Source organism: Populus euphratica, unplaced genomic scaffold (assembly GCF_000495115.2).
Source record: "Populus euphratica unplaced genomic scaffold, PopEup_1.0 scaffold120.1, whole genome shotgun sequence".
Lineage (NCBI taxonomy): Eukaryota > Viridiplantae > Streptophyta > Magnoliopsida > Malpighiales > Salicaceae > Populus > Populus euphratica.
In genome coordinates this window covers 285,133-297,968 of record NW_011499918.1, presented here as the reverse complement: position 1 = coordinate 297,968, position 12,836 = coordinate 285,133, and the positions used below count along the sequence as shown (strand labels likewise).

The 12,836-nt window shown below is 30.1% G+C and overlaps 2 protein-coding genes across 5 annotated transcripts in view; both read left to right on the top strand.

Annotated features, from left to right (window-relative positions):
- The window catches only part of LOC105134797 (calcium-dependent protein kinase-like), an 8,926-nt gene extending 5,985 nt beyond the window's left edge, over positions 1-2,941 (top strand). Inside the window, exon 9 of the mRNA XM_011039344.1 lies at positions 2,738-2,941. The gene's annotated coding sequence lies outside the window, so the exon portion shown is untranslated. The remainder of the gene's footprint in view (positions 1-2,737) is intronic.
- Positions 2,942-8,215: 5,274 nt separating this feature from the next.
- Positions 8,216-12,057, top strand: LOC105134798 (uncharacterized). 4 transcript variants are annotated; one of them, XM_011039346.1, is made up of 7 exons: positions 8,216-8,803; positions 9,194-10,057; positions 10,292-10,482; positions 10,580-10,786; positions 10,986-11,003; positions 11,140-11,197; positions 11,287-12,057. In XM_011039346.1, the coding sequence occupies exons 1-7, from the start codon at positions 8,582-8,584 to the stop codon at positions 11,863-11,865; spliced, it is 2,139 nt and encodes a 712-aa protein (XP_011037648.1). In that variant the 5' UTR covers positions 8,216-8,581; the 3' UTR covers positions 11,866-12,057. The 4 variants fall into 4 exon arrangements, with proteins under 4 accessions (XP_011037648.1, XP_011037647.1, XP_011037650.1 ...); XM_011039345.1 differs by having other exon boundaries at positions 8,217-8,803; positions 11,140-11,200; XM_011039348.1 differs by lacking the exon at positions 10,986-11,003 and having other exon boundaries at positions 8,217-8,803.
- The last annotated feature ends 779 nt before the right edge of the window (positions 12,058-12,836 follow it).

The window sequence follows — 12,836 nt, the reverse complement described above, 5'->3', positions numbered from 1 at the left end:
ATACATATATATATATATATATATATATATATATATATATATATATAGGGTTTAACAGTGACCCTTTAACTGACCTTATCAGGTACAGACCGAGTTTGATTAGGTTAAGTTATGAATTAATTTGTTTAGATAAATTAAATTTTACTCAATATCCAATTGAGGTCAGAGTTTTAGGTTGCAAGTATGCTCTAAAGAATGTGATAATCTCCTTCTAATTCTTAAATTTATAATTTTTTTTTGGCATGGTGGAACCTGAACCTCCTAATCTGGGGATGAACATTCAAACAACTTGATTACCAAAATGAAATCACATTATTCATAAGAGAAGTTCTGTCAGTAGTAAATGTAAATGTAAATAATAATAATAATAATAATAAAGGGGGACAAGTTACCTGCAAAACCTAGAAAAAATTTCCCCATTTCGAAGCTAGGAAAACTCGAACCAGACATCATGTGAAGGTAATAAAGATTGAACATCAGAAGTTAACGTCAATATGCTTAACCTTATAGAACACAAGTTACTAGGAAAACAAAATATAATCTATCACCAACTTGCCTTCCCTTTAAGATTATCTCGATTATTATATTATATTATATTATATTATATTGTACTGTAATCTAATGACCAGCAAATTAAAGAGGAGTTGCTTGCTAATTACATGACTCATTTCCCTTCACAAGTGCGCCTTTCATAAATCATAAAGATGACAGATTAAAGCCTGTTAATTAACAGAGGGGTCCCTATGTTATCGATTTTTCTCAATGATGTCCCTTATCTTTGAATTTTTTAATCCAACCGTATCCATACCGTTAGTCCCTTTGTCATTGAGGTAGCATTATTTTTCTAAAACAGAAAATACAAAGACTAGATGACGAAGACAAATTTATAATTGGTAATCATGTATCAAATAAAAATATTTTTTATATATTAAGATAGATAATATATAATAAAATAAAAAATTTTATTTTACAATTCAACTCAGGACCACTAATTTGGGGCCAATTCAGTTGTTTTATAAGAAAAAAAAGGAATTGATCCAACCTATTAAGTTTAAAATCCAAGCAAGATCGAGAGAAAATATGGGTAAAAAACTTATTGATTTTTTGTTCACGTGACTTGGATTCTTTTCTAGATTGATTCTCGAGTCAGATTTTTAAATCATGATAATGATTATTTTTATCTATATATTAACTTAAGTCAATTCGAGTTAACCTTTTCGACACATGACATAAACCTTGTATCGGGTCGATCTTTTAAATAGAATTTTAAAACTATAATAATAATAATAATAATTTTTATCTATATATTGACCGAGTTTAATACTTTTAACTCGTGACCTGAATTTTATTTCAGGTCGATCTTTAAATTAGGTTTTAAAACTATAATAATAATTATTTTTATTTTTATGTTGTTGCGGGTCAACATAAGTTTATTTTTTCTGACTCATGATCATGGCTTGGCATCGGATCAACCCTTGAGTTAAATTTTAAAAGCTATAATAATAACTTATTTTATCCTTACATGTGTTAGTTTGTTAGATAATTTTAGAATTGAAAATTTTTTTATAATGATATTTTAGAAGTAATAAATATTATCTACATAGAAATGTTTTCTTTATACCTTCTGTTTTATAAATATAAAAAATTACTCAAAAATTATCTTAGAAACATATTTATTTTTATATTTTTATCTTTTCAATTAAATACATTTATATTTTTATTTTCTTCATCTTTTCTCTCTCGGCACAACAACCAAACACTGTCTAATGATGTTATTTGAATTAACTTTGAAATATATATTTTTTTGTTTTTTCAAAAGAAATAGATAGTGAAGTGAAAAAAGCATTAAACAATATATTAAAAACCAAAAACATTAAACTGAAATGAGCTATCCCCACCAATTTTGTCTTTCATTGATTTATAATTAGATTTTGATTAAAACTAAAACATTATGAAATAAAAAAATAATCATGAAAACTCAAATAGTAAAAAAAACTGAAAACCACAAATTATATTTTTTAATAAAATATATAACAATTTGGGTTTGTGATAACTTAGTTTTCAAGAAAATAACAGAGAGAGAAAATCTTGGATATATTTTTATAATGTGAATTTTTTATATTATTAATTTATGTATTTATTAGTTTTTTTATTTTTAAAATGATTAATTATATGTGAGGGGAAAGAATTATTGATAAGACCTAAATCTTAATTTTTCTTTCCATTTTCAAATATAATAAAGGATATTTCAAAGAATATGTCAAAGTTATCCAGAACACTGAACTTTGAGCACAAGTTTGGCTTGCTCGGGTTTGCGTTGTAATGTTTGTGCATATCTAGTATCTTGTTGTTCCATTTTCTGGTTCCCTTCTCACTTCTTTTTTTTTTTTTCCCAACAACTTGAACTCTCATGAAAAATTATGGTGGATAATGAATAAACTTTACTGCTATCTCCTCTGGGAGTGCTTTTCCGCCTGTTTTCCTCGTTCCTTGCATAGCAGTGAGAATTTATTGTTATGCGGGTTTTACAAACTCATTGGTGGAATTAATCAATCGCCACCAAGCCATCAGATTTCTGTGATAGACTAACACTTGATATCACGTGGGAAGAGATAAAAGGAGCACAATTTTTTCACTTCAGAAGCAATGAGTTCTGGTCTGCAATTGGGGCCAAGGAATATATGCAGTTTTCCCCATGATCTGTGTGTTTCCAGCAAAATAAAATCTACAATTTAAGGTGCTGTTGTCCCTTCAACTTTTCTTGGATTCACTTAGCAAGAAGTTTGGTTGTTCTCGAAGAACCTGCTCCCCTGTGGACCTTTCCTGTCACCATGCTTGCCAGCTAATGTAAGACAATGGCGGCATCTGTTTGCTGTCGAACGCAGAAACTATCTAAATGAATTTAGGCAACCAAATCAGTCACACTACAGTTGAAACTAAGTCCTACAAGCCATATTAATGTTAAAAAATAATATAAATTATATTTTAAAATTTTATTTAATAGTTAAATTTTTAGTTTAAATTAATTTTTTGATATGTTGTTAGAATTTTATTAATAAAGTGATAACAAATTTAAATTTTATTATTTTTATTTTATTTGATAATAACAAACATGTATAAATTTAAAAGGTTTTACACAATAAAAATATTAGAAAATAATATAAATTCTTCGTTCTTTTTATTTCTCATTCCATTATACAACAAAATTAATCTGTGATCCATAGAACCAATGCATGATTGCCAAATTGCAATGAGTAGAAGTACATCACTCGTTGTTGGAGACGGAGTTGTTTATGACCCGAAAAGACAAAAAGAGTAGAAGCATATCATTCTATATTTGAAACATACATATATATATATATATATATATATATATATATATATATATATAGGGTTTAACAGTGACCCTTTAACTGACCTTATCAGGTACAGACCGAGTTTGATTAGGTTAAGTTATGAATTAATTTGTTTAGATAAATTAAATTTTACTCAATATCCAATTGAGGTCAGAGTTTTAGGTTGCAAGTATGCTCTAAAGAATGTGATAATCTCCTTCTAATTCTTAAATTTATAATTTTTTTTTGGCATGGTGGAACCTGAACCTCCTAATCTGGGGATGAACATTCAAACAACTTGATTACCAAAATGAAATCACATTATTCATAAGAGAAGTTCTGTCAGTAGTAAATGTAAATGTAAATAATAATAATAATAAAGGGGGACAAGTTACCTGCAAAACCTAGAAAAAATTTCCCCATTTCGAAGCTAGGAAAACTCGAACCAGACATCATGTGAAGGTAATAAAGATTGAACATCAGAAGTTAACGTCAATATGCTTAACCTTATAGAACACAAGTTACTAGGAAAACAAAATATAATCTATCACCAACTTGCCTTCCCTTTAAGATTATCTCAATTATTATATTATATTATATTGTCCTGTAATCTAATGACCAGCAAATTAAAGAGGAGTTGCTTGCTAATTACATGACTCATTTCCCTTCACAAGTACGCCTTTCATAAATCATAAAGAAGACAGATTAAAGCTTGTTAATTAACAGAGGGGTCCCTATGTTATCGATTTTTCTCAATGATGTCCCTTATCTTTGAATTTTTTTAATCTAACTGTATCCATACCGTTAGTCCCTTTGTCATTGAGGTAGCATTATTTTCCTCAGACAGAAAATACAAAGACTGTAGAGATAGATAATACATGACAGAGTAGATGACTAAAAAAATTTTATATTTGGTAACTATGTATTAAATAAAAAGATTTTTTTATATATCTTGTTTGATTATAATGGACAATACATAAAAAAATATAAAAAAAATATTTTATAATTCAACTCAAGACCCAACTAATTTAGAGCATAATTTGTTTCAGGTTTTAAAAGAAAAAAAAGGATTGACTCTACCTAATCAACAAGTTAAAAACCTGAGCTGACTTAAGATAAAATACAGGTAAAAAATTTATTGATTTTTTGTTCATGTCAAGTCAGATTTTTAAATCATGATAATAATTATTTTTATTCATATGTTGACTCAAGTCAACCTGAGTTAACTCTCCCGACACATGACAAGGACCTTATATCAAGTTGATTTCCCGATTCAGTTTTTAAAATTATGATAATAATTATTTTTATTTATATATTAATCGAGCTTGATGCTTTCGACCCGTGAACTAGACTTTGTTACAGGTTGACCTCTGAGTTGGGTTTTAAAACTATAATTATAATTATTTTTATTTTTATGTTGACTTAGGTCAACATGAGTTTACCTTTCTAACTTGTGATTGTAGCCTTACACCAGATTAACTCTTGAGTTGAATTTTAAAATTATTATAATAATAACTTCTCTTATCTTAATTTTTTTTATATTGATAATTTTGGAATTAAAAGATTTTTATAATGATATTTTAGAAGTAATAAATATTATCTACAAAGACATGTCTCCTTTGTACCTTCTATTTTAGAAATATAAAAATTTATCCTAAAATTATCTTAGATTTATGTCTTTATCTTTTCAATCAAATATATTTATATTTTTATTATCTTCATCTTTTCTCTTTCAGTACAACAATCAAACATTGTCTAATGATGTTATTTGAATTAACTTTAAAATATAATTTTTTTTGTTTTTTAAAAACGAAATAGATAATAAATTAAAAAAAGCATTAAACAACATATTAAAACTAAAAACATTAAACTGAAATGAGCTATTCCCACCAATTTTGTCTTTCCTTGATTTATAATTAGATTTTGGTTAAAACTACAACATTATGAAATAAAAAAAAATAATCATGAAAAGTTAAATAGTAAAAAAAACTGAAAACCACAAAAATCATATTTTTTTTAATCAAATACATAAGAATTTGGGTATGTGATAACTTAGTTTTCATGAAAATAACCGAGAGAGAAAATCTTGGATATATTTTTTAATGAGAATTTATTATATTATTAATTTTATGTATTTATTAGTTTTTTAATTTTTTTAAATGATTAATTATATGTGAGGGGAAAGAATTATTGATAAGACCTAAATCTTAATTTTTCCTTCCATTTTCAAACATAATAAAGGATATTTCAAAGAATATATCAAAGTTAATATCAGATAACACCATTAATGATATGAACAGAAAAGATTAAAATTAAAAAAAAAAAAAACGAAGGATGCCATTAAAAAAAAAGGATAATATATGGACCCAAATCTCATTTAACCATTAATTGAGCAGCCCCAGGATCATTAGACCAACTTTTTCTTGTGTTCATCTCCCTTGATCACTAAGAATTTCAGGCTCTGAGGGACTGGTTAGTTTCTTAATTATAATTAATTAAGAAGGTGGCCATAATTTAAAATTAGAAGGATAGGTATCCGAGGTTCTCAAGCTTCATATTCCCCTGACACGAAATTTCATTAGAGACAAGCACTTAGGTAACCTTTCCACGTGAGGATGGATTTGTATATTGCAAAAACTAGGGTTACAAAATTATATGCACGTGTGCACACTGTTTCTTTGTGGCTTTATACATGGGGCAAAGGGCCATGGACTCTCTTGTCAAGACAGACAGACAGCAGATAGATCTTTTCATTTTGCAGTGTTTATAATCATTACTCCAAAATGTCCATTCTCATTTATTCTTTGATAATTAGGGTTCATCTCTTAATGATGGACACCTTTTATCTGCGTGCAACATTGCTGTAAAACCTAGCGAGTTAACTTGTGACTCGCCTGATCACGACTTGATATGAATTAAATTCAATTCATGATTTGATTGAATCGGTTATAAAGATATTTTTATATGTTTTGACGTTGATATGTTAAAAATAATTTTTAAAAATTAAAAAATTATTATTTTAATATATTTTTAAATTATAATAAAAGCCATTTGAGTTCCAGATTTCCCATTAAGAACAATATATATATGGAGACTTGCTATTTCAAGAGTAAGTGCCTTCTTGTAAGTGTTAATGACTTTGGTCTCTGAGATCATGAGAGCAAAGCACTTGACAAAAGTCACGGAAATTTAAGATTAAATGAAAAGGAATCCTATGAAGGTGGCCCTATGTTGATTAAGGGGTATTGACAGCTACTCATCAAGCCACCATCAAGACTAGGTTCATTAATCCAATCAAATACAAGTTATTTATGTCAAGATTGTCATCTGTTAATATAAAGTCTCGTCTGTTAGTTCAAAATTTTACGTTCTAGTTGTTGTTTTTTTTATTTGAAAAAAATAATTTTATCTTAATTTATTTTTTATTCAATATAATTAATATTTTTTTTATATAAAGGGTTATAATAGCCTTTTAGCAACTAAAAACATGAATAAATAAAATGAAGCAAGTCTCTCTATAGTTATTGTGTTTTAAGTATTTAAGAGTTTTGAATTATAATAAATTCTATTATCTTTTCCTTTTTTACGGGTGATTTGGTATTAGAATATTAAAATCTAACAATTTTTAATGGTTTTGGTTGAATATTGTAAAGTCCATGTATTATAGTTTAATAATTTTTTATAATTAATTATTATGTAATATTGAATAATCATGACCAAAAAAAATTACAAAAGAGAATGTGTTTATTTCTCATCATGAAAAGAAGTCCAAAAACTTGTGTGTTGTTTCTATAATAAGAATCTTAGTAATGAGATTTATGATGAGATGTCCTATACAAGGATATTATGTTAAAAATTCATAATAATATGACCCATACAAAAATATTGTATTAGCGATCTTAAGTATAAGTTTCTTTTAACATAAGGAGATTGATATATGAAAATATATAAATATTTTTTTATTATTATGTTTTTCTATTTTTTTAATGTGAAGGAGATAATTTTTTTATTTAATATTATTTTGATTTTCTATTTATATATATATATATATAAATGGTTGTAATTTTTTTTTTTGATAAAAGAAGATATAAATAAATAAAATTAATTATTTTAAGAGTCTTTTTATAGTTAAGGTATTCTTTGTTTTTTAAAAGATTTTGATTTATAATTAACTCATTATCTTTTGCTATCGTGTGTGATTATTAGTATAAGAGCTTTTATATTATAGAATGATACAAAATTATTTTTCAAATCTCATTCTTTCATATGACATAGTATCTCAACCAACCTTTAAACTAGAAGGATGGTTTTGTTCATTACTCTGAGTACCTAAAAATATTTAACAGCATGCTTGAAATCCTCTTAATTGAATTCAATTTAGAGATTTATATTAATGGAGTCTTATATTAAGAATTTTTTTTAGTCTTAAGAATTGAATTCTAAATAGAATTCAGTCTTTAAAAGTACTACAAGAATAAATCAGAGGTTAACCTTTTCGTTGTATAATTTCAAAGAGCTGAAAATTAATATTAAAATTAACTTTCTTAAAATATTGATCTAGTTCTCTTTTGAAAAAAAGATTTTTGAAGAAATAAAATGAATGTAATAAGAGTAATATAGAAAACAAAATAAAATTAATTTTATTTTTTTAAATATGTAAATTTAACTTATTTATTGATTGAGTTTTAAAGAAATGTTATAATTAAATTTAATTATAATATAAAATTGATTGAAATAACTTGTAAGAAAACAAGAGTGTAAGCAAGAGAGAATGCAAGTGGCATTGCATGCCTGACCTCTCGCCGCTCTATTTTGCTTTTACACAACCAAAACAATAAATTGAAACCCACAAAAGCTCCTCTTTTTTCTCTTCTAACTCTACCATTTACTTGTATTGTTTATGATTCAACTTTCGTAGTTTAACTTGCTACTCAATCTATAAACAGTCCCCTTTCCTTCTCTTTAACTCTTCCATTAATGAACCCTTTCCGACAATGGTATAGTCCTTAGCCTATCCTTTTGCTCTCAAAACCACCTTGTTTATCTAAGTTTTGCTTTAAGAGTGTAGTACTTCAACAGTCCAAGATGTAGCTTTGCTTTTAAAAATGTTTCTTTCTTCTTGAAGTCTTGATCTTTGAACCATTTCTAAGTGTTTTTGATTGGTGGGTATCTCACTATGTGAGGGTAATTAGTTCTAGGCTATAAGTTTTGGAGAGTCTATAGACTTCTTATACTGTTCGGGTTCAATGGTGGAGCTTCAATCATGTGCTAGCTTGGTCAATGCTTCTGCATTGTGTTCAATAGAGCAAGAAGTGAAAGAAGAGAATACTGTCACTGTTATTGCGAAGATATCTGCAGAACTACAAAGGGAAAGAGAAAAGAATGCTGAGCTTATGGAGAAAATATCTGCACTTGAAGCTCAATTACATGAAAGAGATCACAAGGGGTCCTTGATCACACACAGACGAGTATGATCACCAATCTCATATTTAAGTCTTTTGATTGTCAAAGATGCTACATGTACTTTTCCTTTTTTGAACAACCATTAATGTTTTAGTTTAAGCATGAAACAAGTCTTTGTGAATGGATGGTTGATGATAGTTTAGGACTTAGGAGCCGCTCTTAATCTAAGAAATTCTATTTTTCCTGTTTCTGATGATCGGCCTCTCACTTGTTATTGAGCATCTATCTATCTATCTTTGATCAATGATCCAGGAGCCTTTTACAGAAGAAGTTTATAACTAATGGATTAAGATATCAATAAGTTTCTACTGTTAAATTAATTCTCTTGTGCTCTAATATCGTTAGCAATTTCATGCGAGATAAATTTTAATGGAAAGTCTTTTGCTCACTCTCAGGGCAGCTCTATCAATGCAACAGAAAGAAGGCTTAAGAGGTTCAAAAGACAGAAATTAAAAGTGATCCAAAATGATGTTCAAAATGGAAATGTAGTCGATGCTGGGATGGTTTCACAGATAAAGCATGAGATTCCATTCAGTATTCCTCCCAAAGATGCAAATCTTGAAGACTGCTTAGTCAATTGGATGAGCATGGATGAGACTCAGTTTTCGCAGCTTGAAAAACTGAAAGGTGATGACTCTGCTGCAGATTGTTATGATACAGATGATACTGATGAAGAAGATGAAGCTGATAATAAAATTAACCACATTAATGGACAAATGGATGGGGTCCATGTGGTTGCTATTGAACTAATAGAAAATCTTCATGAAGATAGTGTTGGCGAGGCAATAAAGTTACCATGCTTTGAAAGTTCCTTTGGTGGACAGAGTGAGCAAACAATTCAACATCTGAACCAAGCAAGAAATAAAGATAAAAAGAATGATGGCCTTCCACCAGAGAAACAACTAGTTCTTGATTGCGCAGATGCTAGAAATCATGACAACAGAGAAATTAAAAATAACGAATCTCACAGGACAGAAGCAGATGATTTCGTACCTAAGGAGGCTTGTCATACTCGACCTGGAAATGTATCATTGCTTAGAAAGCCTCCGAAGATAGCTTTCTGTCCCAAGGAAGTAAAGAGGATACTCGAGTCTGAAGTCCTTCTATTGAGAAATGCCCAGTCCCACACCATCAGAAAAATCATAGTGTTTGCATCTCTTGGTATAAGGCATGGTTGTGATGATATGTATGAATTAGACTTCAATCATTTTAGCATTCTACGGAAGGGTGAACCATACGTATCACCGAAAGATCCAGGGGTAAGCGATTCTCTTTCGAAAATCTGCGGTTTTCTCCTCCGTATAATGGTATCAGAATAGTTACTAAAAGATATGACTACAATGAGAATGCTTATGGTTTCAGTATTAGTACTTTATCCTGTTTTTATTAGCAGCCCTTCATTACTTGTAGTAGACCATGTTAACCTTCCATGTCTACAATTGTTTTAACGTCAATCAACAAAGAATAAGTAACATGTACTAGTTTGTTGACAGGAGTATGTGCTATATGAGAATCCAGGAATTCAAAGGAAAATATTTTATCCAAATCGGCAGAATCCAACGCTATGTCCAGTTCAGATTCTTGAGGAAGAGAAGGACATGCGCCGATCAGATCCTAGTTGCCCATCATGCTTTTTTCTTTGCATTAAGTACGGTGGTAGGACAAGAAATCTTCCTCAAAATGAGTAAGTACTTATCTTCTGGCATTTCTGTTAGGTTCTTACCGAGTTGCATACTCTTGTAGCCTGATCTAAAGATATCTGTGTGATCATTTCTTTTCAGATATGTCAGGCAGCGGATGGGAAGAAACAAGCTCAAGTCTTTCGGGCCACTTTTGTGCCGAATGGCAATGCTAGTTCACATACGCTGTGGGAGCTTCTTCTTCAAGGCCTTAGGAATCACGCTTTTATTCATGGCTGGCTTTCCTGATGACCTGGTACAAAGAGAAACCAAATACAGGAACTTAGACTTGCTGCAAAAATATTACAGGTAGATGAATGCTCAAAGATTGAATCTTAATGCTTACATATTGAACCACATGCATTGAACTTCCGTTCTGAAGTATCATATATATAGAATTATCATATTCTTTTGAATATTATCCACTGTAAGGTTGCAGATAAGAATGAGCAACATTGATTGAAATGGTCATGAACAATACAATGAACCATCTCCTCTGATTTGTTAGGTTGGACTTCAGGAGAAGGTCAGGACTGAGGATTTATGAAGATTAATAAACTTGTCTCTTGCTTACTCTTGTTCTTTGCTCAACGCCTACCGACTCTTAAACTGCTTCATCTTCGAGAACATTACTCACATAATGCAGAAATTCTCTCTTGCAGAACTGATGAGGACGCAGAAGGAGAGGAGTTGTTTCTTTCACCGGAAAAGACGTGTGAAGTGGTAGGCTTATGCCTTCTCTTTGGCGATCTCCTCCTAAGAATTTAACTACTTAAATTTGATTTTGTTGCTTTCTTGCTTCTTGGCAGGCCAGTCCAGGGTCAAAGAAGCTAACAGGGAAAACAAATTCAACAAAATCAAAGGGAAAGAAACAATCAAACTCCTCGAGTAAGCCTCATAATCTTCCAAGATCATCAATTCCTGAGTCTGTGCCATCAACCTCTGCACCTCCCGCCCCATTTGGGCATTTGGGATATTCCTCAATGCAAACTCATGCAATGGCAGCATTCCAGGCCATCCCATATCAAACTCCACCTGATACTCCAGCAGTCCCAAGCCAAGTAATTAACAGTCCTAATGTCTCTTACCATAACCAAACCCCATATCATATGTTCCCACCACAGCCAGCAAGTAGTTTCATGCCTATGATATATTGGTCAGCACCAAGTGCATTTCCTTCAAGTCCTTATGCCAACACATATGGTTATCGACCTTTTCCATCTACTGCAAACTACATTTCCATACACCAGCAGCCTTATTACTGCCATCCTTCTTTGTGTTCTCTAATTCCCAAAGAGCCAGAAAAGAATGAGAAGAATGAAGTGATCCTGAAGGAATCTGATAGCAGTTCAAGCAGTACAGAAACAAAAGTCCCATTACTAAGCTGAAACCCCTGGATCGGTAGCCATATATATATGTCTTAGATGACATCATCTAACACTCCTAGGAAATAAATCTTATCATGGGAAGTTGCAAGGTGGTGCATTTTTTGTGTTCTCTAGCACAGTTGGTATGTAATTCCACTCGTTGTAATTGTTCTATGCCAGTTTATAGTGAAATGCTGCAGCTTAGTCACTTCATCATTGAACAATATATAAATGAACTGGACTTGTGTCATGTGAAAATTAATGTCTCAGAGCAAAAGAAACGGATACAGGATCAACAAAAACATAGTTAATTGAAATGATAAAAACAAAGATATAAAACAAATATCTCTGAAATAATTTTTAAATGAATTTTTGTTATTTTAAAATAGAAGGTACACTATGTTTTGTTTTTTTAAGACAATAATTAAACTACTTTAATTTATTAACAAAAATCAATAATCCATGTATGAAAGGCCACTGCGACTAAATGGTTTAAATTATCCCTTTCATAGATCATTCATGGTGGTCCTCGGATTGCAATTTATAGTTTCACCGCCTTACAGTGGTCAAACTACTGCCATGCTTGTACTGTAGTGAAGAATAATTAACTCTGTTAAACTTATATTTTGGCATCAGATGTGTTTTTAATTGGCAAATCTCACTCAAAAAACCCTGAAATAGAGAATCTGCAGTCTCCCACATAAGCAAACTTTGGATAAATGGATTCGCAAAGTTCAGTGTTGAAAAAAATCTAGATATATTGCTTTTACAGGCTCTAATCCTCGTGGAGATAGCTTGCTAGTGCTAGCCATGCCCAAATTAAAATGTTGTTTCAGAATTTTTCTTATTTTCCTAGTTATCTTCAAATTTCGTTCTTTATTTTTCATGTTATTTTGATTTTTTTTCCTTTTCAACTTGTGTCGGTTAAAGATATTTTTAAAATAGTTTCCAGCATGATGCTACACGCATATAAAATGCAACCACTTGTAAAT

Bases quoted from the DNA above. Each gene is read 5' to 3' on its own strand.
- LOC105134798 (XM_011039345.1), top strand. From the start codon at position 8,582: ATGGTGGAGCTTCAATCATGTGCTAGCTTGGTCAATGCTTCTGCATTG. The intron at 10,483-10,579 runs GTAAGTACTTAT...ATTTCTTTTCAG, and splicing joins AGAAATCTTCCTCAAAATGA to ATATGTCAGGCAGCGGATGG. The intron at 11,201-11,286 runs GTAGGCTTATGC...GCTTCTTGGCAG, and splicing joins CGGAAAAGACGTGTGAAGTG to GCCAGTCCAGGGTCAAAGAA.